Here is a 26,773-nt window from a genome sequence, read left to right as displayed (position 1 = left end):
CCACAGGGTGCCAAGCCTGGTTATGCATTTCTTTAAGTGTCCCAGGTGTGAGATAGAAGAGTTCTCTCAGGATCATAAACTAGTGTTTGCTTAAAGGTACTTTAATTTTTTTCACGGGTTTCATTAATGTGCTGTTTAATATCCCCAGGAAAAATATACTGCTCACCAGATGATGTTCTTAAGGAGCTGGAGTAACTGCAATACTAGGCTGTTACGGAATCCAGCACTTATTACTACATGATGACCCATACAAGGAATTTTCTCGACCATGTGGGTGCATTAAGCATGGTAACATATCCTTCTCAGTGGAAGCCTCACAGACATTCCCAACCCATTATTCTTTTTCATAAATACAATCATCTTACTGTACTGGTTGTAAGCTCTATGTTAATCTACTTCCTTAACTACTGTCACTAATTTTTAGCCAGGAAAGATAATGCATCATTTCAAATGCTACTGACCTGAATTGATGTTTTATCAGATGGCTAAAAACAATTTCCTCTACTTACTGCTAGAGTATGCCCATGTTTAAACTTCTCTTGTACAATTTCCTCTTTGTGGTTGGAAAAAAATTGACATTAATGCTCTAACTTCAGAAGTGAAACAGTTCTATAAATATAAGAATCTGTCTACCAACTGGCTGTTGCAATCTTGCTCTAGCTGCTAATTCTTTTGTTGTACCTCCAATCTCATCACAAGGTGACTTTACATGAAACATAGCAAGAAAAATTCATTCTGTCACTGTTCCAAAGTCTCTTATGATGGCACAAATTGTGAAAATATTGTATTGGGCACTGGAGCCATGACTGAAATAATGTATGTGGGAAATCTGAGTAGATTGTCTTAACATATTTGGACACCTCCTTTTATAAAAACATGAATATTAATTCCTGACAGTCGGTAGATGGAGACAAGTGATCTAACTATTTTCAAGTAGATTATTATTTTTTTTTAACGTTTCAAAAACATGAACAGTAATTATGTCCTGTTGCAGAAAATCACTGCTAACACAAAACTCTGATCCCACCTTCTGATTTTGGCAAAAAGTGATAAAGGATGTATCATTGTTTGAATATTTTCACTGCACTGTGTCTTGAATTATTAATGAATAATTTTCAGCTAAAGCCATTAGTATATGAAGCTATAGAGCGATCCACGAATGATAGCGGTTCGTGCATCTTGAGGTATGGACAGGGATGGCATTGTTGACACATGCACATGCTTTCCACCTGAACTAAACATATATCCTGCAGATTATGTTTCTCACTTGCTTATACAGAATTTATCGTTACCACCACCTCCAGCGATAACAACTCGCAACAAGTGACATGGAAATTCGCTAACAACTCACTGCGATCACGTTTAATGCTCGCATTAGTTACAGCATTAAGAGCAGAGTGCTCCAAAGACTACTGAACGGCTGTGGGTTGTCTTGAGTAAGAGTGATGTAGGTGCACAGAATAAGCCTAAACTCTACAGCCATCGTTCGTGACTCCAACTACAGTTTTCCTTTATGTCACATTTAGGGGCTTGAAGTTGCAATCTTGGCAATGTTTTGATTTGTGTGTGTACTACGTTTTGTTATTGGAAATGGCACATTTCCTCTGCAACTTGTGTTTTATTTTGACATTTTCTCTTGTTTATCTGTTATTGCTGCAGTACTACCTTGCAGCAGCTGCATACAGTGAAATTCTTTGTTAGAGTATCATTTCTTACCATTCAAAATTACAAAAATTTAACTGAAAACTAACACAATGAAAAATTTCCCAGAATTCTAAAAAATTCCTGAGTTTTCTTGGTTTTCTCCTGGTTTGGAAAAATCTCTCAGGTTTTCCCCGGATTCCCTAGGATGTATACACTCTTTTATTGTTGTAGGGTGTATACACACTGTTATTGTTGTCAGTAGAAAAGGTTTTACTTTCAAAAAAGATGGACCGCAGAATTTGGATTAAATTTTTCTTCAAAAATTTAATGAAGCGCAGCACCACATTCAAAATGTTGACAGTGGCTATTGGCGAGAATATACTATAAGTAAGACACAAGTTTATGAGTGGTATAAATGTTTAAAATAGGGTTAAGAAGACGTTTGAGACTATGACAACCCTGGACACCCTACCACATCAACAGCTGATGACAATGCGGATGTAGGAATGAAAAGGGTCATCCCATGTCAATTCAATGCAGTCAAGTAACATTTTCAACCTGACCATCTCAGATTTCTTTCAAATTTGGTGCATTCAATGGCCCAGATAAGAGATGGAAAAATACCAATTTGCAGGTGTGTGTTACAACTGTGAAGAAAGTTATAGGTCTGTAAAGTTTGGCATTAGTGCGAAATTTACACGCATATGTCGCAACATAAATGACTGTAATTCTGGTTCTAATTCAGTTACAGCAATGAAAATGGTACCATTGGAAAGCTAATGAATAGACCTTTACATTGATATGCTACATGGCAAGTTTCTGAATTTTCATACTAAAGGTCATTATTTTGTCAGCATCAACATACTACCAAGATGAAGACTGTAACACACATATATGAAACACAAATTATGATAAAGTACAATCCATAAGCAATATTGTGCAAAAATATGGTATACCTTATTATAGTGGTATTATAAATTATTTACATTACATTACATTATTTACATTACAGTTGTAATGAAAAGGCAATGAAAAGTTATAACATCTCTCCTCACAATTCCCCAACTAAATTGTTAATGTTCATGAGATCTGATGAAGGGAGATTCTATGTCCTTCCATTTGGTGTCACTGGATCCACTCTTGTGATAATGTCATATTTTCTGATGACATAAGTGTCTGGTTTGGCAGGAAACACAAATGATGGAGATGGTCCATGTGGATGCAAGAAGTTGAACTTAACTTCATCTGTTTCTTCACATGTCTGCAAGACATGTGCAACCCACCAGTGACTGTCATACATACAGGCAACAAATCTATGTATATTTGTTAACAGCGTTTCATTCACCATAGCGATCAGTCACTCTTCTCTACTCAGTAAAGAAGCAGAATATGTCTGACTTCAATAAACCTTTGTTAACGGGTATTACACAATGAAGCTTATGGGTACCTGGTATCGTCCTTCTAGTTCTGAAACATTGTTTCAGCTTGGCTGTATCTTCATCATGATGGGAAACTGATGTATGGTGGAAAACACATGAAGGAATATTTTCCTTGCACCACTCAAACAACTGTCGTGATGTGAAAATATGATTTTCGTAAGATCGCTTGAGGCTGGCAAGTCTTGCTAATCTTTACAGTTCCTGCTACCCCATCACAACATTCTTTACCATGCGCTGTAGCAAAAAAATGCTGTTCTGCTGTAACATCAAAATCTTATTGATGATAGGACAAATTCATAAAGTTCTTTCTGTTTTTGTATTGGGCAGCACATCCATCCAAAAAGTAATAAATGTGCTTTGGATTTGACACTGACATTTTAAGAAATTGATGGAATCTGCCTACAAAGAATAAACATACACTGTATTATGCTGAAGGCAGGCAGATATTTCCATGTATGATACATGTCATATTTCATTATTGCTTGAATCTCTGTAGTAAGCTATAAATGGGTGAATTGTAGCCTGTGAATTATTCCAGTGGAATCCTTGTACCTCATCCTGAATGGTGAAGGAGTAATTTTCTGCAAAGCCACAAAGAACATGAAACTCATTTACTTTGAGACCTCCTTTAATGTTTTTACAGAAATGTGACTACTGCTGGGAGATAAATGAGTGTGGTAGGAGCTGTTGTAACCTCAATGCAAACACCTCAATGAAATCATCTGTTGACTTTGTTATAGCCTCTAGAGCTACCCTGCCCGTAGTTGGCCAACACTTATATGCAATTTCGTCAATGCAGTTCTTACCAAACAGACCATACAGATAATCAGTCTTGTCACACCTGGACAATAGAGACATGAACCTAAGAAACATGCTGGACAGACACAAAGTCTCTTCTTCCTGGCATCATACAGCTCACTTCATGATCACAGTGAAAACCACGCACACACTGAACAGTTCTCTCACATAATACCTTACCTGGCTTTGGATTTGGTGTCACTAATAAACCATGTTCTGCTACTGTTTTGCTCTCCGTACCATGTAATCTGAAGCGGAAAATTCTTTCATAGTTTTCGTTATACTCCAACTCTTTGGAAGTAAAGTTAGAATTTGTGTTTTGTAACACATACAGTCTGAACTGTGAAACTTCTATTTCAGCTGGGTGATAATTTCACTTTCTCCAATTCCACACTCTTCTTTTTCCGGTTGTGCCACATTCGTATGCTTCAACACAGAGGCTATTTTTTTTTTTTTCTTCCAGTTTTTGTTTTGGGAACTTTTTCTCACTCTGAAGCCTCTTTCTTCACAGGAGATTCCCCTAAATACTTAACACTATTATTTAAAGCATTGAGTGCCAGATCTGATGCTACTTCATATTCACTTAAATAATCTCTGGAAGTACATGGCACAACTGAGGCAACATCTGCAATAATTGTTGGGTTTTGTGATTTTTTTTTCTACATTTACTGCAAATTTTTCCACCTAACAATACATTAGGATATTTGTTTATCATCCACTCCAGAACATTCCTTAAATTCTTTTGCACTCTTGAATGACCTCCTTTCCTAAACTGATTACAACAATACGATTTTGACTTGAAATCCATTTTTTACTAAATATTACGACACATTTACACTGCACTTTGTTAAACAAGCCACAGCCATAAAACATACGAAACAAAATTTGCATAATATATAGAGACCAGTGGACTAATGGTGACTAGTTGAAATAAGAGTCTCACTGATTGGTTGGTTTAAAAGAGGGGGAAAGGGACCAAACTACGAGGTCATCGGTCCCTTGTTCCTAATAAAACAATGCCACAAGTGTGAGAATAAAACAGACGAGACATATAACACAAAACGGAAAGACCACAAGAATGAAGGAAAGACAACAAACACTAAAAGGAACAAAAGAGGACAAGAAAACAACAGAGAGATGCAGGAAACAGAAGAGAGTAAAACAAGCAAGCAGATTAGTGGCTGCCCAACCACGAAAATAAAAATGAAAATCCAGTTACCCTGCAACACATTAACACTTCCACCCTAAAAGAACTAGGGTGGAGGACACAGAGAGACAAAGGACATGCACCAAAACTCTGATCAAATGATGAAACCCACCCTCACGGATGAAATGTAAAACCAAATCAGCCGATGAGGTGTTGTCTGCTAAAATCAATGATAATGAGTCCGGCAACTGGAGATTAGGTCGCAGAGCAGCCAAAGGAGGACAGAGCAGGAGAATATGGGCCACTGTCAACCGGGCGCCGCACCTACACTGGGGTGGGTCTTCACAGCATATGAGGTAGCTGTGGGTCGCGCAGGCATGGCCAATGCAGAGCCAGCAGAGAACCACGGAGTACCTGTGAAAGGCCCTCATCGAGGACTTCCATACATTCGTGGTCCCCTTAATGGCTCACAGTTTGTTGTGCGTACTGAGATGTTGCCATTCCGTCTCCCAAAGCTGAAAAACCTTGTGGCATAATAACGAATGAGGGTCAGTTGCGGGGATGCTCATCTCCAGAAGTGGTTTCCGTGTAGCCTGTTTGGCCAGCCTGTCAGCAAATTCGTTTCTTGGTATTCCGACATGACCAGGGGTCCAGAAGACCACCACCAAACGACTGGACCGTTCCTGGGAATAGGTGGACTCCTGGATGGATGCTACCAAAGGATGACGAGGATAGCACTCGTCGATAGTTTTCAGGCTTCTCAAGGAGTCAGTACATAAAAGAAAAGACTCCCCAGAGCATGAACAGGGATACTGAAGTGCACGAGAAATGGCCACCAGCTCTGCATTGAATACACTGCAGCCATCGGGTAAGGAATGCTGTTCAATATGGCCACTGTGAACATATACAAAGCCAACGCGACCATCAGCCATCGAGCTGTCTGTGCAAACCACTTCGGAGCCCCGGAACACGTCAAGAATCGAGAGGAAGTGACAGCGGAGAGCCGCAGGGTTTACGGAGTCCTTAGGGCCATGTGAAACGTCCAGACGAATTTGCGGCCGAGGCATACACCATGAAGGCGTACGAGGTGGTAAAGGGAAGGACTCCAGTTTAGAGAGAATGGACTGCACACGAACCACAACTGTTAGCCCCGACCTGGGTCACCAATGCGCCGGGCGAGAAAAGGAGACGGTAATTCAGATGCTCAGGAATATTACGAATGTGTGCAATGTAACTGTGCGAGCAGTTGTGCACGTCTGATTTGCAACAGAAGGACCCCAGCCTCCACCAGTAGCCTGGTCACCGGACTTTCCCTAAAGGCTCCTGTTGCTGGCCGAACCCCGCAGTGGTGCACGGGGTCGAGTAAACACAATGCTGAGGGCACTGTCGAACCATAAACCACACTCCCATAGTCAGTCCAGGATTGGACAAGGGTTCTGTAGAGCCGCAGTAGCATAGAGCGATCTGCACCCCAATTGGTGTTGCTCAGGAAACGGAGGGCATTGAGGTGCTGCCAGCACTTGTGCTTAAGCTGATGTAAATGAGGAAGCCAAGTCAATCGAGCGTCGAAAACCAGTACTAAGATATGATATGTCTCCACTACAAAGAGTGGATCATCATGAAGGTAAAGTTCTGGGTCTAGATGAACGGTACGATGCCGACAGAAGGGCACGATACATGACTTTGCGGATGAAAAGTGGAAGCCATGGGCTAGAGCCTATCACTGCACCTTGTGGATGGCTCCCTGTAGGCGACGCTCAGCAACACCAGTACTGGAACAGCAGTACGAAATGCAGAAGTCTTCTGCATACAGAGAAGGTGAGACGGAGGGCCCAACAGCTGCTGCTAGACCTTTAATGGCCACTAAAAATAGAGACACACTTAATACAGAGCCCTGCAGGACTCCTTTCTCCTGGATATGGATGGAACTATGGAAGGCACCATCTTGGACACGGAAAGTACGGAGTGAGGGGAAGCTTTGGATAAAAATCTGTAGTGGGCCCCGGAGGCTCCACTCATGTATAGCACATAACACAACCTGGTGACATCATGTCCTTGCCATATTGTATAAGTCAAAAAAGACGGCAACCAGGTGTTGGCATATGGAAAAGTCTGTTTGGATGGCAGACTTGAGGGACAAAACTATCTGTGGCCGAGCGACCCTGGCAGAAGCCACCCTGACATGGAGCCAGTACGCCACGTGACTCCAGGACTCAACCCAACCGCCAACATACCATACATTCCAGCAGCTTACAAAGAATGATAGTGAGGCTGATGGGCTGATAGCTATCCACATAAAACGGGTTTTTACCGGGTTTGAGCACCGGAATGATGGTGCTCTCCAGCCACTGCGATGGAAAGGCACCATCGCACCAGATCCGGTTGAAGAGGATCAGGAGATGTCGCTTGTAGTCAGATGAGAGATGTTTATTCATCTGGCTGTGGATCCAATCAGGCCCACGGGCTGTGTCGGGGCAATGTGCAAGGGCATTGAGGAGCTTCCACTCTGTAAATGGGGCATTATAGGATTCACTGTGGTGTGTAGTGAATGAGAGGATACTCCCTTCCAGCCGCCGTTTGAGAGTGCGAAAGCCTGGGGGGTAATTCTCCAATGCAGAGGCTCGAACAAAGTGCTCGATAATCGCATTTGCGTCGGTAGATAACAAGCCATTTATGATAACACCAGGAGCACCTGTTGGGGTCTGGTAATCAAAAACAAGTTTGATCTTTGTCCAGACTTGGGAAGGTGACGTATGGCACCCAATGGTCGAGATGTATCTCTCCCAACACTCCACTTTCCGTCATTTGGTAAGTTGGCGAACACGGTCACGAAGCTGTTTAAAAGGCTATGAGGTGCTCCAGGGAAGGGTGCTGTTTATGCCGCTGTAGACCTCGCCGACGCTCCTCAATTGCTTCAGCGACTTCCAGTGACCACCAAGTGACTACTGACACCTTGGGCACCCTAAAGAGCGAGGGATCGCGTTTTCTGCTGCAGAAACAATTGTTGTAGTCACCTGCTCCACCATGACATCAATATTACCGTGCTGGGGAGATTCAACAGTGACAGCAGGGGTGAAAGTTTCCTAGTCCGTCTTGTTCGAAGCCCATCTGGGTAGGCGTCCATGGGCCTGACATGAGGGCAGTGACAGGAAGATTGCTCTCCAGTAGGTAGATGGGAGAAATCCTGGGCTACAAATTGATAAATCAATAGTCGAGTAACTACTGAAATGTGTGGCTGCCCCAGTATTTAACAGGTCGAACTGAGACAGTGAAGTTTCTACATCTCTGCCTCTGATAGTAAGCACGGTGCTACCCCACAAGTGGTTATGAGCATTTAAATCTCCAAAAAGTAGGAAAGTTTTAGGGAGTTGATCAATCAGTGCAGCTAATACAATCAGGTGTAGTGCACTATCTGGAGGAAGATACACGTTGCAGACAGTTATTTCCTGCACCTTTCTTATTCTGACAGCCACAGCTTCAAAAGGGGTTTGAAGAGGCACAGGTTCACTACAGGCTCAATTTAGGACATAAACGCAAACTCCACCAGACACACTATTATAGTCGCTACGGTTCCTGTAATATCCCTATAGCCACGGAGGGCATGTATCCACATTGCCAGGAACCAGGATTCCTGGAGGGCAATGCACATAGCAGGTGTAAAGCTTAACAGATGCCATAGCTTTAACAGGCAGTGGAAAAAACCGCCACAATTCCACTGGAGGATGACATTGTAAGACTGGGAAGACATGGAACATTCAATGAGGCAGTTTACACCTCAGAGTCACCTGCTGCCACCGACTTATTGCCTGAGCAGTCTATATCCATTGTGTCTGAGGGCCTGTTGAGATCTAGGTCCTCAGCAGATGCCAAAATCTCCACCCCATCCTCAGACGCAGAGCTTGTAGGTAGTGGTGGTGGTGGTGGTGGTGGTGTGAGTGGCACTGCAATTTCCTTGGTCTTAGGGGTTTTCTTTTTGGGTTTCTCTGATCCTTGGGTTTCCCTGGCTGGGAGGACTTCACCGACTCAGTCTCTGGGACTGAGGATGAGCGTAAAGCCCAGTGACCAGCTGCTTTTGGGGTCTCCAGCCACTGGCGGGTGTCATCTTTCCTGCTAGCAGAAACCTGGGAAGGGAATGACCCAAGTGACCCCTTCCTAGCAAGAGAAGCTGAAGAAGACTTACACTTCTCCAGCTTAGAAGTGGAGACGGGCGTCCCCCATGGTTGGGGGGGGATATTGATCCCGAAGTAGGTGGTGCAGGAGCAACATGGAGGGAAATGCACCCCACCATCAAGGCAGCAGGTGTAGTCTTCCGGCTCTGAGAGGTGACTGGGGTCGGCAGAGCTGATGGTGCCAGAACTGTTGTACCGGCGTAAGACGATGTCATACACACAGGACGCAGGCGTTCAAATTTTCTCTCGGCCTTCGTGTAGGTCAGTCGGTCCAGGGTCTTGTACTCCATGATTTTCCTTTCTTTCTGGAGAATCCTGCAGTCTGGCAAAAAAGGCGAATGCTCTCTGCAGTTGACACAGATGGGAGGCGGGGCACACGGCATATTGGGATGTGATGGGTGTCCGCAATCTTGACATGTGACGCTGGAAGTACAGCGGGAAGACATATGGCCGAACTTCCAGCACTTAAAGCACCGCATTGGGGAAGGGATATACGGCTTTACATCACAGCGGTAGACCATCACCTTAACCTTCTCGGCCAATGTATCACCCTTGAAGTCCAAGATGAAGGTACTGGTGGCAACCTGATTATTCCTGGACCCTGGTGGACACGCCGGACAAAATGTACACTTCGCTGCTCTAAATTGGCACGCATCTCTTAGTCAGACTACAAAAGTGGTCCCTGTGAAATATGATATCCTGGACCACATTTAAGCTCTTACGGGGCATGATGGTTACAGAAACATTCCCCAACTTATTACAAGTGAGTAATGCCCGTGACTGGGAAGAGGACGCTGTTTTGATCAAGACTGAACCAGCTCTCATTTTGGACAAGCCCTCCACCTCCCCAAACTTGTCCTCTAAATGCTCAACAAAAAACTGAGGCTTCGTTGTCATGAAAGATTCCCCATCAGCTCTTGAACATACAAGGTACCAGGGTGAATAAGATCCGCTGCCATCCTTAGCTTGACGTTCCTCCCATGGTGTGGCCAGGGAGGGGAATGATTTTGGGTCGTACTTCTGTGCGTTGAATTGAGCTCGTGAACGTTTAGAGACTGCTGGTGTTTCATCACCACACCAGCAAGAGATGATGGACTACGCTTCATTGTGTGTCATCCGCCCTGATGCCACCCACTCCAACCAGCGGTCCTCCCCACAGGTGCCACCCAGCCGCAGCAAAGGCCACCTGGCAGGATGGTCGTTGCCGGGAGTCCCAATGCCCCAGGGGGATGGGAATCTACCCCTTGGCATACTTGGGAGTCAACGGAGCAGGAACCAGCAGAGTGATCCCTGTGTGGTCAGGGAGCTACAACCAACAGGTCACATGGCGGCCCCACCACAACGAACTGGCTACCGTGCTGGGTATCAGGTGCAAAGAAGTCCATGTTTATAGCCTATGCAGAAATCTATAGTGTATGGTGGAAAATGCTCACAGGAAGGTGTCCTCGCCCAAGAGATCGAGAATGAGCGGAACAGAAATGCGACGACAAGAAAGTGGACTAAAGATCTCAATGCACGATTGACACAACGCACCATGTAAGGTGCCCTTCCCCATCTGGCTTGCTCTTCAGGAAAACTTTGAAGAATGGAGGTCAAACCCAATGGGGGACCATCACATAAAGCCCGATAGGTGAGAGTTTCCTTTTAGTCGCCTCTTACAACAGGCAAGAATACCTTGGGCCTATTCTAACCCCCAGACCCGCACGTGGGTCTCTGATTGGCTGTTCACTAAAACAGGCTAATGTTGATTGGTTGAAATAAAAGTCTCTCTGAATGGCTGTTCACAGCTAGAAATATTAAAGAACTGGTCTGAATAAAAGTAACTGCTATTGGCTGGTGTTATACAAAAAACTGGATAAATAGCTGCTTACTGCATATTGATGGTGTATTTAAGTTGACAAAATAGCTTTTTGGCCATGATGCCTTTAGTGTGCCGTCTTGATATTTACCATATTTATAGTAACATACTGGAACAATTAAATATATTTTTTCAAAGAAATTGAAGATGAGGTGCTTTAAGATTTCAAGGTCAAAGGTCAAGGTCAATGACCTTTAGTATGAAAATTCAGAAAACTGCCATCTGGCATATCAATGTAAAGGTTTATTCATTAGCTTTCCAATGGTGCCATTTTCATTGCTGTAACTGAATTAGGACCAGAATTACAGTCATTTATGTTGTGACATACACATGTAAATTTAGCACAAATTCCAAACTTTCCAGACCTATAACTTTCTTAACAGTTGTAACACACATCTGCAAATTGGTAATTTTCCATCTCTTATCTGGGTCATTGAATGCACTAAATTTGAAAGAAATCAGAAGGCATCAGGTTGAGGTGCATTGAATTGATATGGAATGACCCAAAATGGTTCAAGAAAATCGCCAAGTCACCATCAGAAAGGTTGCTGATGATGTCAGTATATCCTTTGGCTCGTGCCCATAATTTTTTCAGACATTCTGTGCAGGAATGTGAAGCAGCAAAGTACAAGATGTGCACCACCAAAGTTTGTTCAAAAATTGTTGAATTTTAACTGAAAAAAGTGTCCCACACACATCAGTCACAAATTGCTCAACAAAGTTTCCAATGATCCAGAACTTCTAAAGAACGTTATAACAGTGATGAAATGACTGGAGAAAAAAAAAAATCGAGAAGTTCAATCACGTATGAAGGTTATTCTCACTGTTTTCTTTGAATATAATGGGATAGTGCATCATGAGGTTCTGCATTATAGCTGTACGGTCAATAAAGAATACTACCTGGAAATTATGCGCTGTTTGCATGAAGCAATCCAAAGAAAGTGACTAGAACTATGCCAAAACCATTCGTGGAATCTGCATCATGATAATACTCCCACTCATACCTCAGTGCACATTCATGATTTTTTGGCAAAAAGCAAAACCGTGATCCGTGAGGTTGCCTCAGCCACTATTTTCATCACACACGGACCCATGTGACTTGTTTCTATTCCCGAGGCTGAAGACAACCATGAGAGGACAGCATTTTGACACCACTGATGAGATAAAAACAGAATCGCTGAAAGACCTGAACACCATAATGAACACTGAATTCCGCAAGTGTTTCCCAGATTGGGAAACGTGCTGGTACAAGTGTAGTCAGTCTAAAGGTGCGTTTACACTGCCATTTATATCGGCACATGTATGAGATACATGTATATGCGACTTTGCGACATGTATCGCGACTTGTACGAGTTGACAAGTATCAACCTCATACATGTACGAGCGTGCGTTTACACTGGTTGATATGTATCACTGTGCGATAGCTTTCGACGACGATTTGGAAGATTTCACATTTTTATGTGCTGGTACACTTGCTCTTTTGGAAGATGATAGGAGGAAAAGACAGAGGAAGCGTAGATGGTGGCGGAGAGAGTTTCTCGCGAATTAACGCTAAAGGATGGCGCATATTTTAGAAATTATGTTAGGATGAGTATGGAGGATTTCCGCGGTTTGTTATCACTTGTGGCTCCTCTTGTGTCCAAAACCAACACAAACTTTCGGGAAGCGATTCCACCAGAGGATCAGTTGGCAGTAACACTCCGTTTTTTGGCCACTGGGGATTCCTCTTGAAACGAAGATTTCATTACAAAACATTTGCATTGTTGCACGATTGCTAATGCCAACGTCTCACACACGATTGTCTGCATCCGTTGTCAACATTATCACGCGAGGCCACTGGAATAATAGCAAAAAATTGATATACGTGCCAGATGCAAGAAAAAATTATAGAATGAATTACATACTCTGATATATATAAAACTTTTACCTTCACTTCTTGGAATAAAACTTGCACAATAGCCTCGCAAACACGAAGAATAATGTTGCATATGGCACTTTTTGATGTTCTATGCAGATACATTAACGTCGAAATGATAGTCGGCACCTCCAAATCTCAAACAGCCGCCAAAGAGCCTGGTACTACGCATGCGCTAATCGTCAAAATAAGCGGCAGGCGACAAGACGACAGGAAATGATAGTACTGCGCATGCGCGAGTTCTTCAAATGTCGCTCATACATGTCGCGTATATGGACAAAAAGCGATATACAAAATGTATACGTGACATGTATGAGCTCGAGAGTCCGCATACAAGTTCCGTGAATTTTTGTATGAGGTGATGTATCGCGACATGTCAAATTGACATGTCGCTCATACATGTCGCGATACATGTATCCCAGCGTAAACGTACCTTGAGGGAGATTACTTTGAAGGGGACACATTTGATGTCGATGAATAAATAAAGACTTGTTAAGAAAAACAGATATTCCCATTATTACTTTTTGATCGCACTTTGTATGTTTCTTTCTTTGTAGAGTCTGTGGAGAACCTCTCTGTTCCTTATTAGTTCACCTAATATTCAACATTCCTCTGTAGCACCACATCTCTAACATTATCTTCTGTTCTGGTTTTCCCACTATCATACAATGCTTTGACCCAATCTAGGACAGTTGATATTTTTTAAAAATATTGGGAATGCGAAATATTTAAAAAATACCATTATCAACCCTCATGGTATTGAGCAAAAATTTTGACGTACCGGTCTATAAAAATATCTGCTGCACATTATAAATATACTGCCAGTTTTTGAACTGTATACTTAAGTACTGATTTATTATTAGATATTCTGTACTTATCAACAAGCTAGCAGCCTTCTCATCCCCCTTAAAGCAAAAACTGAAAGGAAGACAATGCATGTGCATGCTTTTCGATAACCACTTTGTAAACAATGGTAAATGCATGTAAGTGGCACAATAAAAGGTGTCCGATGGGTTCGTTGTTCAGTTTCGTCATGTATTGGATTTGTCCTGAACACTTCATGTCGATTTCCCTGTTTTTTATTACTGCAGACACCAGCAACCTAGCAGTTGCAGTGTCAGAATTTCATGGTGAAGTTAAATGCTGCTGTTTCTGTTGGTAGTGCTAAGAGTGAATGCATCAGCATTTCCCCTCACATGGCACCACTCAGGCAACGACCAATCTTTTCATTTAGAGTTTTGTTAATTTTCAGCAACTGTTTTTAAAGAATACCGATGTGGAGAAATAGCACTTTTTTTTTTAAACGCAACTGGTATGCCATTTCTTCACATCGGAAGCCTTGTTATTCCATTTTCATAGGTATTCGACATAGTGCCCTAGAAATGCACAGCATATGTCAATGTGGTATTCAAAATGTTCCCACACTGCAGCGAGGACGTCTTGAGTTACAGCGTCCACAGCTGTTGTTATGCAACGTCTCAGTTCATTCATTGTTGTTGCTAACTGAGGCACATAAACATAGTCTTTTACAAACCCCCATCTTTCCATTTAAATGGAATGTTTCCTAGTCACTAAATGCTAAGTGTGGAAGTAAACTGTCACCCTCCATCTAGCCAGGAACAAAATTACAGAACTCCGCATGATGTTGTGTGTCACCTTCACGAAGAGCTTGCAGTAGCTGAATTTTGTATGGTTTCAGCAGGGGCATGTTGAGCTGTCGAGCTGCACGGCGAAGAGATTTCTGTGGACTCCTTGCGAAACCATGGGGGATGCGTTCAATGTCTGTGTTAGACACTTGGGGACAGCCCGGTGATTTGCCTTTACACAAACAACCTGTTTCTTAGAACTGTTCATGCCATCGTCTAATGTTCTGTGCTGTGGGAGGATCCACACCATACCGAAGTTAAAGTCATGCTGAACAGTTATTACTGACCAACACTGCACAAAACATAAAACACAAAACACTTTCTGCTGTCCCATTTTTAGTAGAACTGAAGTGTGCACACACTGCTGCTACCTAGCAGGAACCATGTAAAACTCTAGAGTGTTTGTCTACTTTGTGATAATTATGGTAAGTTTCTAACTCTTCTCATTTCTCCTACTTCTCATTACTTTTGTCTTCATCCAGTTTACTCTCAGTCTATATTCTGTATTTATTATGCTGTTTATCCCATTCAACAGATCTTTTAGATCTTCCTTACTTTCAGAGAGGGCAGTAATGTCATAAGTGATTCTTATTATTCATCCTGAATTTAAAGCACACTCTTAGATATTTCTTTTATTCCCATCACCACTGTTTCTTCAACATGTAGACTGTAAAACAGGGATGCAGTCTTTCACACTATTGTTCACCCTTTTTAATCTGAGCACTTCATTATAGTTCATTATTAACTCTCTCTGTTCTTGTAACTACTGTGTCACCTGTCTTAACCTGTCTTTTCTCAGAATTTCGAATATTTAGCACCATTTTGCATTGTCAAACACTTTTCCTAGTCCGACAAATCCTATGAGCATATCTCGATTATTCTTCAGTCTTGCTTCCATTATCAAATGCAACAGCAACACTGCCTCTGCCTCTTTGCTTTCCCTGAAGCCAAACTGATCATCACCTAACGTGTCCTAAATTTGTTCTGTATATTATTGTTATTCTGTATATTATTCTTATAAGCAGTCTGGATGCATCAGCTGTTAAGCTGGTTGTGCGATAGTTCTTGCTATCTTCGGAATCGTACAGATGATATTTTTCCAAAAGTATGGTACATCACCTGTCTCTTGGAATTTACACATCGACATGAATAGCCACCTAGTTGCGACTTCCCCAATAATTTTAGAAACTGCAATGTTATCTATCCATTCTGCCTTATTCAATCTCAAGCTTCCAGAGCTTTTCAAAATTATGACTGACATTGGATCCCCTCCAATTTCTTCTACCATGTCATCAGTTAAGTCTTTTCCCTCATACAGGCCTTCCATATATTCTTTCAATTTACCTGCTGTTTCCTCTGTGTTAAATGGTGGGACTCCCACTGCACATTGCAATATCCGCACCCTCAGTGAACTTCAAACATATCCCGTCATTCCTTAGTACTTCAGTATTCCAATTTCTTCCTGATGATTCTCTTAAACTTCAGTTTACTTATCGTTACTACATTGTGATCTGAGTTTATACTTGCACCTGAGTGCACCTTACTCCAATATCTGTTTTTTAAATCTCTCTGACCATGATGTACACCAACTGGAATTTTCCCATGTCTCCACCTCTTTTGCTAGTACATTGTCTTCTCATGGAGCTCTTGAATAGCATACAAAATTTACTGCAATACTCAATTAGTCTCTCTCCTCTTTCACTCCTACTGTGAAGCCCATTTTCTTCTCCTTTAACCCTCCTATTCCTTCCCCTAAACCTGCATTTCAGTCCCACTTGATAAGATTTTCATTTGCGTTCAGAGCATACAAGTTGTAAAACACATTTGCTACCTGTCTGTCATACATTTTTGTGATTTTGTACTTATTTACACACTATAGCACTCAGTTCAATAGATCTCAACAATAACTTAATAAAGTCTAATTATACCCAATATTGCTGTACTTTATAACGATTTGATGCCGAAATCATGATAGTAATATAAAATAAAGAAATTTGTAGAGTCAAATAGCAGAAATATCATTCAAACATGGTTGGATTTGGTCAAACTCTTACTACTACCTGCATTCTTAAGTGTGTGGGACCCGTACCAAATAGGACTAACAGGGGACACAACATGAAGGGCAGCAAAAATGAACACATTTGGTTGACCCATGGGAGAGCATCACAGAGGTGCTGAAACAGCCAACTAGATGAACAATAGAAGAAAGAAATTATCCCATGAAAGTCTACTCATTATGTTTCAAGAACCAACTTTAAGTGATGATCTAAGAGTGAACTACAACCCTCTATGTAATAGAGCCACAGAGCAAAACTGTGCAACGCAAAAGCTCTACCACCTTGGCTTTATGGATTACCAATGATCCATGAGAATAATGTTCCATTAAGAATGACTGTTAGCACTCTGGCTCACCGACAAAAACTGGTGCAACACTTGGACCCTATGCTCCAGCCGCTCAGGGGAAAGACTGACACATAAATAAACAATTCAGGACATTTTGTTGAGAAGCTGAGGAAACGAACTTGGACAAAACCACATCCTGGTCAGCTTCGATGATGTTTGTTTGTTTACAAAAGTGCCTCTCAGTGACACTCAGGAGCACATCACTTCCATTTTACGTAAGACATTACCAAGCTCTTTCATATATGTTTCACCATGAGCTATGTGGAATGGGAACGTCTTTGAACAGCTGGAAGGCATCACCTTGGGTAGTCCACTTGACCTCCTTCATGAAACATTCTGAAGCACATGCACTGGACTTGGCACCTCGTAAATCTAAGGTGTGGTACAGATACATCAATGACAAATTTGTTGTGTGAAGGCATGGTGAGGAACAGCTTGGTGACTTCCTAAGACACTTGCAGAGCCTCCATGCAAACAAAGTTTAACACAGAGATACAAAAGGCCAGCTACCCTTTCTAGATGGGCTGGCCATGAGGGATGGTGAAAATCTGGGACACATCATGTATCGAAAAACGACACAAGGACCAATACCTACAAGAACTGTCAAATTGCCACCCAAGCCAATTAATATGCTCTTGAAGTGAGCAAGACAAATATGTGAGCTGCACCACCTCAGACAACATGTAACACCTGGTGACTGTTCTGAGGAGCAACGGGTACTGCACCAGTTGCATAAGAAGTGACAAGAGTCAATCACTCTGCTAAGTTATATATTGGAAAAAGAAATGTTGAGTATGGCCTTTCTGCCACACATTCCCAGAGACAGACAGAATTGCCTGTATACAGTGCAAACATGGCATAAAGACTATTTATAAATGACAAAGATGGTCGAAGAGCGTCTCAGATCGGCAAAGGAGAAAAGGGACCCCACTTGCAATGTTGGGAATATACTGCACACCTGCACCTGCATTAAAGTCTATGTTGGAATGACTGCAAAATCAATCAACACAATGATCACCAAAGTGGCATTGCAGGTCAGGGCAGGTAGAGAATTCGGCTGTGGCAGACCATGGGCTGTGTGAAATCGGCAATATAGTAAAATTTGCCGACACGGAAGTTCATGCTGTAGAGAAGAGCTTGTTCAGAGAACCTACAGAAATACACAAACATGACAATATCTCCATCAAGAAAGAAGAAAGTCTCAAGATGAATGGGTAATGGATTCCCAGGCTGCAGGTAGCAGGGGGAGAATCGCACAGGAGGAGACCACAGAAAAGACCTCGGATGTTGGCGTGCCAGGTACATAAAATCAGCAGCCGTGAACTTGACTCCAACATACCAACAGAACTGGAGGGCGACACTTTTGCAATTGTCAGTCACTAATGCTGACGAACCATCAGGAAAATCATCGAACAAAGATCAGCTAAAGAACCCGACATGGGAGCCAACAGGCAGTTTGTCAGTCTTATAGTGATTGAAAAGACAATATTAGTCGCACTAAAATATGCACAGAGGCATTTAAGCAATCATCATTTCCTTTACTCCATACTTGAATAGAACACAAATGGGCCCTAGTAGCTGGTACAACAGGAAGTACCATCTGCTATGCACTTGCTGAGTATGGATGAGGATGAGGATATAGATGTGGAACTTACCTGCAGCTGCAGGGTGTTGGTGGTGGTAGGCACCCTGGTGTTGATGAATATATTGAACAGCAGCAGCAGCCTGTTGAACAGCACCCGCCTGCTGCACGACATGGTGAGGTGCATGGGCATGTGGGGGTCCCAGCTGCTGTGTAGGAAGGATAGGGCACACCACAGGGAAAGCATGTGGTGGCGGGGGAGGTGGTGCCGGGCCGGGAGGGTGGGGCCCCTGAGGAGGTGGGGGCGGACCCTGCTGGTATCCCGCAGGGCCGCCAGGAGTTCCAGCCGCTGGTGACCCTCCAGGATGGTGGTGGTAAGTGGGCGCGCCCTGCGCAGCAGCGGCAGCGGCTGCTGCCGCGTGTGCATGTGGAGGCCCTCCTGGGTTGCCGGCTGCCTGTGCAGGTGACGGAGTGCCTGGGCCGCCGCCCGAAGGTGGCGGCGGGGGAGGTGGCGCATGGTGGTGAGCGTGGTGGTGGGCGTGGTGCGGGTGATGCGGATGATGTGGGTGAGGTGGTCCAACAGCTGCCGCGTGAGCGGCAGGCACGTACTGCAACTGGGGACCAGGTGCCGGCTGAGGTCCCGGGGACTCGTGGTGGTAGCTGACTGACGTGGGAACAGCTCCTAGGGGCACAACACCACCTCCGTGTTGTGCCACCATTCGAACCATCTGCAAAATATTTTGTCTGTTTAGTGCTGATACCTAAATTATGTCATTAGTTGTCTATTCAAACATCAGCAAATGACAAAATGATGGAAATTATACTACTGTTACAAGTCCCCTCCAAAAATCCACTTATCATAATCACCTGGTTCCTTACTTACCACTTTAAGCTGGACCAAACTGAGCATGTGTATTTCGTCTATTCCTTGTAAACATAATAGGTTCTTCAAAGGATGCCATGGGAGATAGGGCACCCACTGATGGAGCTCGAGTCGTGTCACAGGTGTGGTGTGCGTGTGATCAACGCCAATAAAAATGATTCGGTGTTAGTAACTATGCAGTATGTCATCTTTAGAAGATGGTGATGTGGCTTTACTCAATGTTAACTGACATAAGCCTACTAAGGTGAACAAACAAGGCCGTATGAAGTGTTTAAAAAGTTGAATGTGTATACTGCTTTCCTTTTATTTTTTCAAGGAACGCACTACCATTCAAAGCATTGTGCCTGAAATTTCATGTGCAATAAGAGAATACCTGCAGACTGAATATTTATGATTAACTCAATAAACTTGGGGAGGGGTGCGTTGAGAGGGGGGGGGGGGGGGGGAAATCAGCTGATCATTATAGGAAATAATGGAATCTACTAAACTGTATTGATAACATTGATGGAAAGTGCATTAGCATAAAGGTAATGATAATTTAAAACAACACATTATTTTTAGGTGCTTCAGGTGCAGAGGGATTATTTTTAATGATAAAATTAATGTTGGAAGATGACGATCTTAAGTGAGGGGCGCTCAACATCACGGTCATCAGCACCCTGCCAAAAAGTCAGCACACCAATCTCATAGGTGGGAACAAAGGCTGTCTCCACATGTAAATTAGTTTATAATGCATTCAAGTCTGCCTCAGTTCCCCACCAAATGAGGGATGATGACAGTTCACAAAATTTCACCACTCCTCTAACACTGGAATCAGTATTGGTGAGGACGGTGGGCCGATCTCCATCGAGACTGAGGGCTTCCCTAATGTCAGTACAAAAGACACATGTTGCGAAAAAAGGCTGAACTGAAAGTGGCACACCACAAACCTCACAGAGTGGTGGATGCTTCCACCAGAGGAGAAAGCCATGTGTTAAAGGGCTATATCCAATGTGTAGCCTGGTAAGCAGAACCTCCTTCCAGTGGTGAAGCTGACATGAAATCAACCTTGCTTGTGTGGTTGATTTCTGTGACCACAGTTTGTTTTTTGTCACCTTTAACCACTCAGTCTCCGACTGATGCATATGCATCTGTCAGAAAATGAATGGTGGTGTGCAATGGCATGGAACATTTGATGGACAACACCATCCTGACATGCTTTCTTGGCTGCTTTGTCAGGTATGTCATTTCCCTGTATCCCGATGTGGCCAGGTACCCAGCAAAAGATCATCACCTGAGCCGCTGTAAGGAGCCATGGATGACCTGAATCAGCTGGTTTACTGGATATATTTGGTGAAGTGGAAGAAATGCCATTGATAGCAATGGCAAACAATGTGACACTGAGCACACTGTGCTGGGGACCCCATTCTCTTGAACATAGCAGTCAGACAAGGCATCAGCAATGCGATATTAAAAGCAGTGGTCCTCGAGGAAAGACTGGATAAGAATGCCAGACATCCTTTTAGTTCCCATATATGAAGTTGGTGAAGGATGCTATGTACCTGAAAGTAGTGCTGTAGGCTTTTTACAGGTCAAAAAACACACATGGCTCCAGTATTGCCATCTCTAGCAGAATTAAGTTGTCAAGGGTGAAGCGGCTCAGGTGATACTGGGATTTGCGCAGCCAGACGAGGCGTCAGTTGACCATACATTCAAGAGTTGTCCCCATACCACCGGTACTACATTGCTACAGTCCTTGCCTGGTTTCCATAATGGAATTAATATTGCGCCCTTCCAAGTTGTACAGTATTGTCCGTCAAAGCAGATCTCATTGAAACGAGAGGAGCTGTCCTTTCACTTCAGGGCACTGATGACTACTGAGCATGGCATAATGAATCTCATATGGCTGTGGAAACAGCCGATTTCAATTTTCACATGGAGAATGGAAGGTTGTGGACTTACTTCATTATGTGGGAAAAAAAATGGAGCTTCCATATCTTCGCAATCCTACGGAACACCTGAAATGCAGAAGTTTGTCTGGATGATGCAGTGACTGTAAAAACTTATTCAGCTAAAACCTGAGCCATGTCTTTAGGCACTTCCACCAAGATGCCCGTGCCTGAAATCTGCCTTATTGATTCCCAAACTTGCACAACAGAAGTGGACCGATTAATGGAAGTCGTGAATTCCTTCTAAAAATCCCTCTTCTGATCTTTTATCACTCGCCTCGCATGTGACCTTGCAGAGCTGAAGGCATGAAGGTTTTCTGTGGTTGGATTGTATTTGAAGTTCCGCAGAGCTGTTTGTCTGACTAATTGCCAAGTGACAGTTGGCATGCCACCAAAGTACAGACCATTGTCTGAAGTGGTTGCTAGACTGGGGGATGGACTCTGCGGAAACCTGTTGGATCCAACAAATGATATAGGCCACTGTCTCCTGTGCAAAATCCTTTTGCTCCAAAATATCCTGTCGACTGTACTGCAACCAATTTGCCCCTTGGATCATCCATTGTAGCGGTCCCCTGTCAACCACCATCTGAGTCATTGGAATGTAAATCTGTAACCAGTTCCCACTGAACCAAGTCTGTAGTAGCTGGGAAGCAAAAACAAAACTCAATATCTGAAAAAGATCCTGTCACTGTGGAAAAGTGTGTCATCTGACCTGAGTTCAAAAGGTAGGTATTCTCAGAACGGATGAGTGGCTCGATAACTCGACCCCTGGCTTAATTGGTAGCTGAGCCCTGCAGCACATGGTATGCATTCAAGTATTCCACAAGGAGGAACGGGTGCGGGAGTGACTGGAAGAGCTCTGTCAGTGTGTCTGCATCCGAAGGATCATGAGTAAAAGATACAAAGAATGTGTGATGTAAAATGGTGGCTAGAATTTCCACGGCAACTGCTTGTACGGCTGTGGTAAGAGGGAAAGGAGATGAGTGGCACCTGTTATCAATGGAAACAGCCACTCCACCTTTAAACCTGTCTCCAGTAACATTGTCCTTCCTGTAAGAGTTTTAACCCCTTAATGCAGGTGTATCTTGGACTTTAAAATGAGTTTCTTGTACGCAGATTCAGAATGGTTTCTCCTGAACCAGGAGCTGTAATTATTCCAAATGTGATTGGTATCCATTTAAATTTCATTGCAACCCAGAAGTCCCTATGGGAGCCATTGTTTAGGGATGGTTGGTGTTGTCTTTATCCCACAGAGGCGGTGATTTACCCAGATGGTCAGGTCAACATTAGCTGGCGCCCGGGCCTCCAGTTCCTCCAAGTGGAAATTCATACCCTCAAGAGTAAAGACCCCATCTGAGTGGAAGAGATCTCGTCAATCCTAAAGTTTAACTGCCACTTTCTTCGACTTTGAACTACTTTTTGACGAACTTTTTCCTCACTTATGGAAGGAGTTGGTCATTTTGGTTGAGGGAATGGCTTAGTAGGCTTCTGATGGTGGGCAGCAGTACGTGGCTTAGGTCGTACGCCCATTACTGATGGCCTCCAAATGATTTCTGGTTCAAGTGTAGCTTTTCCGTCACAGGTGTATATGCCCGTACTTTAATCTGTGGTCTGAGTTTTTGTGGAGGCATCACACTTGGCAACTGGCTTCTTAAGGGCCGAAGTAAAAAAAAAAGTAACAAACACTGGAGGTTGCATAGCTCTGAAAGCTTTTTTAGCTTCTCGTGAATGTAACTCATAATTTTCCTTTTTCATCGTGAACCTCAAACTTTCTGCTCCATACTAGGTGATCTGTGGAGAAATTTATACGTTTTGGAGAAAGTACAAGACTTGCCTATCTCATGAGCTGAGCCTTCACAACTGCCACACATTGCCCTCCCATTACATCCCTTAGTGCTATAGCCAAATCTTTGACATCTGAAGCATCGCATTGGGTTAGGAACAACCTGGCGAACCTCAAGATGGATATAGCCTGCAAGGACGTGTTCAGGTAATTCTGGAGTGCTAAACATTAGAATAAATGTTGCAGATTTTTCCAATGTTGCACTGACTCTCCTCTCTCCTCATATAGTTCTGTACTTCCGTGATGCTAATATATTCCAACAATATTGTACAGTGTCATTGCAGCTGCAAGAATTGCAGTCACGTGTAATAGAACGTTACTGGCCACTATAGCCTGGTAACGGTTGTGGCAATATGTTCCTGGTCCAGAAAGGTATACAAGGGCAGCAGAATTGCCACAAAATGCAGCAACAAGAGTTAGTGAAAGTGATTGCACCTTCCCTCCTTTTACATTACATAAGGAATAATGTCTGAAATAAGAGAAATTAGACTTTGTGGATGTGTTTTTTTTTTTTTTTTTTTTTTTTTTTTTTTTTTTTTTTAAAAAGTAAGATAAATGCTTCAGAAATTTTATCTAGTGGAATAATGTTGGTTACAAACTTGTTCTAGAATTTCACCAGATTGTCAAAACACCATTTTTGGTCCAAGAACTGCAAAAACCAATAGAAATATGAGAGTATATATACCAGTTACAATTCAACTGGCAACCACCTTTCAGTTTCCAGATACTGGTGATACATACAAAAGTTTAATGTACCTATTTAAAGTTCAATATTCATTATTAAGTCTCATAGTACTAAAAGTATGCAATACTGTGGAAGGAGTGAAATGTTTCATTGGAGGAAGTTTGAAGTAAGAACTGTTTACAATATCCATTACTGCTTCAAGCATGTCTCGATGTAGTATGAGACTCGTGGCATCAAATACAAACCATATGAGTCAAGAGCCACCTGAGCTTCCACTCTTCGTACGCAATTTTTTTTGCCACACATTTGGCGTTGGTTCAAAGACCTCTTAGTTTTTTCTCTATGTTTCATCAAACATGATTTCGACTCAGACCCATGATTGTAGCAGACCCATGAAGTAGGAAACAAGGTGAGAGTGAGAGGGGAGTATTTAAAGAGGTAGATATTGCCCTGTAATACTAAACACTTTTCACCCTTTATGGGAAACACTAGTATCTCATCAGCAATATGACAACAACTGCCTGCTGCAACAACAGTGATACTGTCCATCCATTCTGCAAAATTGCCGCCTACTGCAGCCTCATTGTGGAAATGCTGATGGCAATGCTATTGTGGCCAAATATTGCTGTAGAATATGGTCTACTTAAACGCACCTTAAGTCACTCAGCAGAATAATGTAGGGTACCTTATTGAGGATTCACTTCAAAAGTAAGAAAGCCAACAGGAACCAACAAACATTGGAGTTGAGAAATGTGTTCTGTAATTTCTTTCACAGCCCAGGAGGAGCATTCTCTTTTCAGAACAAAGTATGTATGTACGAGTACATAGCTACATGACAGACACCAAAATGATATGATATTACATTAGATCCAGCAAAACAGTTTGTTCACGGGTTTTATGGAAAATCGTCTTATTTTCTTCTTCTTCTTCTTCTTCCGCAAATAATTTAAATAAATTTAGATTATTGTACCTGCCTATTGTACCTGTTCCTACATTCAGCACTAAAGTTCACGTCATGTAGGAAGGCGGCCCTATTTTCAGCCTTTCAGCCATTTTGGAGACTCAAGAACGAACTGCAGGAGCACGTGTCGGCAAGAGAACTGTACAAAGAATAGTAAACAAAAGTATCGGAGCTGTAGAAACCTGAGAAAAACTTGTTTTCGTGTGACCTGGAAAGTATCAAAATTGCAAGGAACCTGCAATACAAATGGATGGTTTTGACTAAGATATTTTAAAGTGCTCAATGTTTGAAATGTAAATAAGCAGGGAATACCCAGTATCACAAAAACTTGTTACAATTATGCCTGATCAGATTGGCTTTAAAGGTAGCACTTCGTCAATGCAACGAATTTTAAGAGACGTTGGTTTCAAATATTTTAAGAACAGAGCTTTTAATTGAAACAAGCGACATAGAAGCAGCACGAATCATGCCACTTATAAAGGTGCAAGATACAAGAAGGGGAGGTAGTCCTACACTGATGTAGGTCAGTAGACTCAGAACATACAATTTAATGTCCTGTAAAAGTTTCATGTCAATGGCTCCAGTGGTTCCTGAAATACGGGGAAGCCAAGTCACTAAATTTAACATTGTCGGGATAGGGTGTTCCAACTCCCCTTAAGATCTTTGTGAAGGGTATGTCAAAAGGGAGCTGACAATGTTGCCACAAGTTTCTCCAAGTGAAATTCCCTGATATTTACCCGATTTCCAGACAAGTTTTTGAAATGCCAAAATGTACTACAATAAATAAATAAAATGTCTATAAAATGGCACTGTACAATGTACTTGTGGTGAGACAGTCACAATTCATGAAATCCATCACTCTGGCCTGCCGAGGAGTATCGCAGTCTTGGGTCCATCGATAAACCATGAAAATACCCTGCGTTACACCACATACAAACAGACCTGACCTGCGGACAGATCAGTGAGACTAGATCCGACAGGTAGGGCCTGCACATTAGTGGGAAACGACAGGCTGCAGAGTGGCAGGCCTGATCCGTTAAATATACGTGCAGAAATGGTCTGCGGTTTTTGCCCATCATGGAAATCCACTCATGTGGCCAGCTACTCATGTGTTGCAGACTCAATGTTGATGAAATGAGGCTGCGGTGATCAATCCATGCAACAGATATAAGTTGCACAAATACACCGAGAATCAATACTAATGAGGACAGGTAGCAACTCACCATACAGATGATTGCTGAGCCACAGATAGGCATGTAGAAAAGACAATCACACTCGCAGAACTAACTTTTGGGCCATACCCTTTGTCAGAAAATGAGAGCACACACTCATTCACACAATCACACAAACACAACTCATGCACACGCGACTGCCATCTAAGGCTGCTGCATCAACAGTCTCTCACTATCAGATCCAAACAAACCACTCTGTATGCCTCCATGCCACTCATTGGCAACTGGTAGGCTAGCAGCAAGAACTGGTGGCAGCACTGACTGCAAGCTGAGGGGAGTGGAAGGAAGGGGAGAAGCAGTAGGCAAGCACTGCCTGTACGCAGCTGTGCCCAGCCAACGATGATGCATGACATCTCAGTAAACAAACCATTTCATCTACTGAGACAAAAACAAGATTTTTCCAGTGTTTTCTTCAAATTTCCCTGATTTCCCAATTTCCAGAACTTGTGGCAACCCTGGATGAGCACGAGAACAAGATCTAACAACAAGTGAATTTGTAACATTCAGAATATGGAATTTCAGAAGTCAGTGAGTGGTAGGGAAGCTAGATAATCTGAAACAGGAAATGCATAGACTCAATTTAGATATACATATTCTTCTATAGCGTCACATTTCAAAAGCTATTCTCTCCTTGTCAGAA

At 42.8% G+C, this 26,773-nt stretch overlaps 1 protein-coding gene across 1 annotated transcript in view; it reads right to left on the bottom strand.

Moving 5' to 3' along the window:
• Positions 1-26,773, bottom strand: part of LOC124545283 (ataxin-2) — a 136,276-nt gene that overhangs the window by 3,510 nt on the left and 105,993 nt on the right. The window contains exon 12 of the mRNA XM_047124166.1: positions 18,675-19,329. Within this exon, the coding sequence (XP_046980122.1) occupies positions 18,675-19,329 (655 nt within the window). The remainder of the gene's footprint in view (positions 1-18,674; positions 19,330-26,773) is intronic.

This window comes from Schistocerca americana, chromosome 8, assembly GCF_021461395.2.
Source record: "Schistocerca americana isolate TAMUIC-IGC-003095 chromosome 8, iqSchAmer2.1, whole genome shotgun sequence".
Lineage (NCBI taxonomy): Eukaryota > Metazoa > Arthropoda > Insecta > Orthoptera > Acrididae > Schistocerca > Schistocerca americana.
Note: the sequence above shows the minus strand (reverse complement) of the source record. Positions and strands in the feature narration are given on the sequence as shown.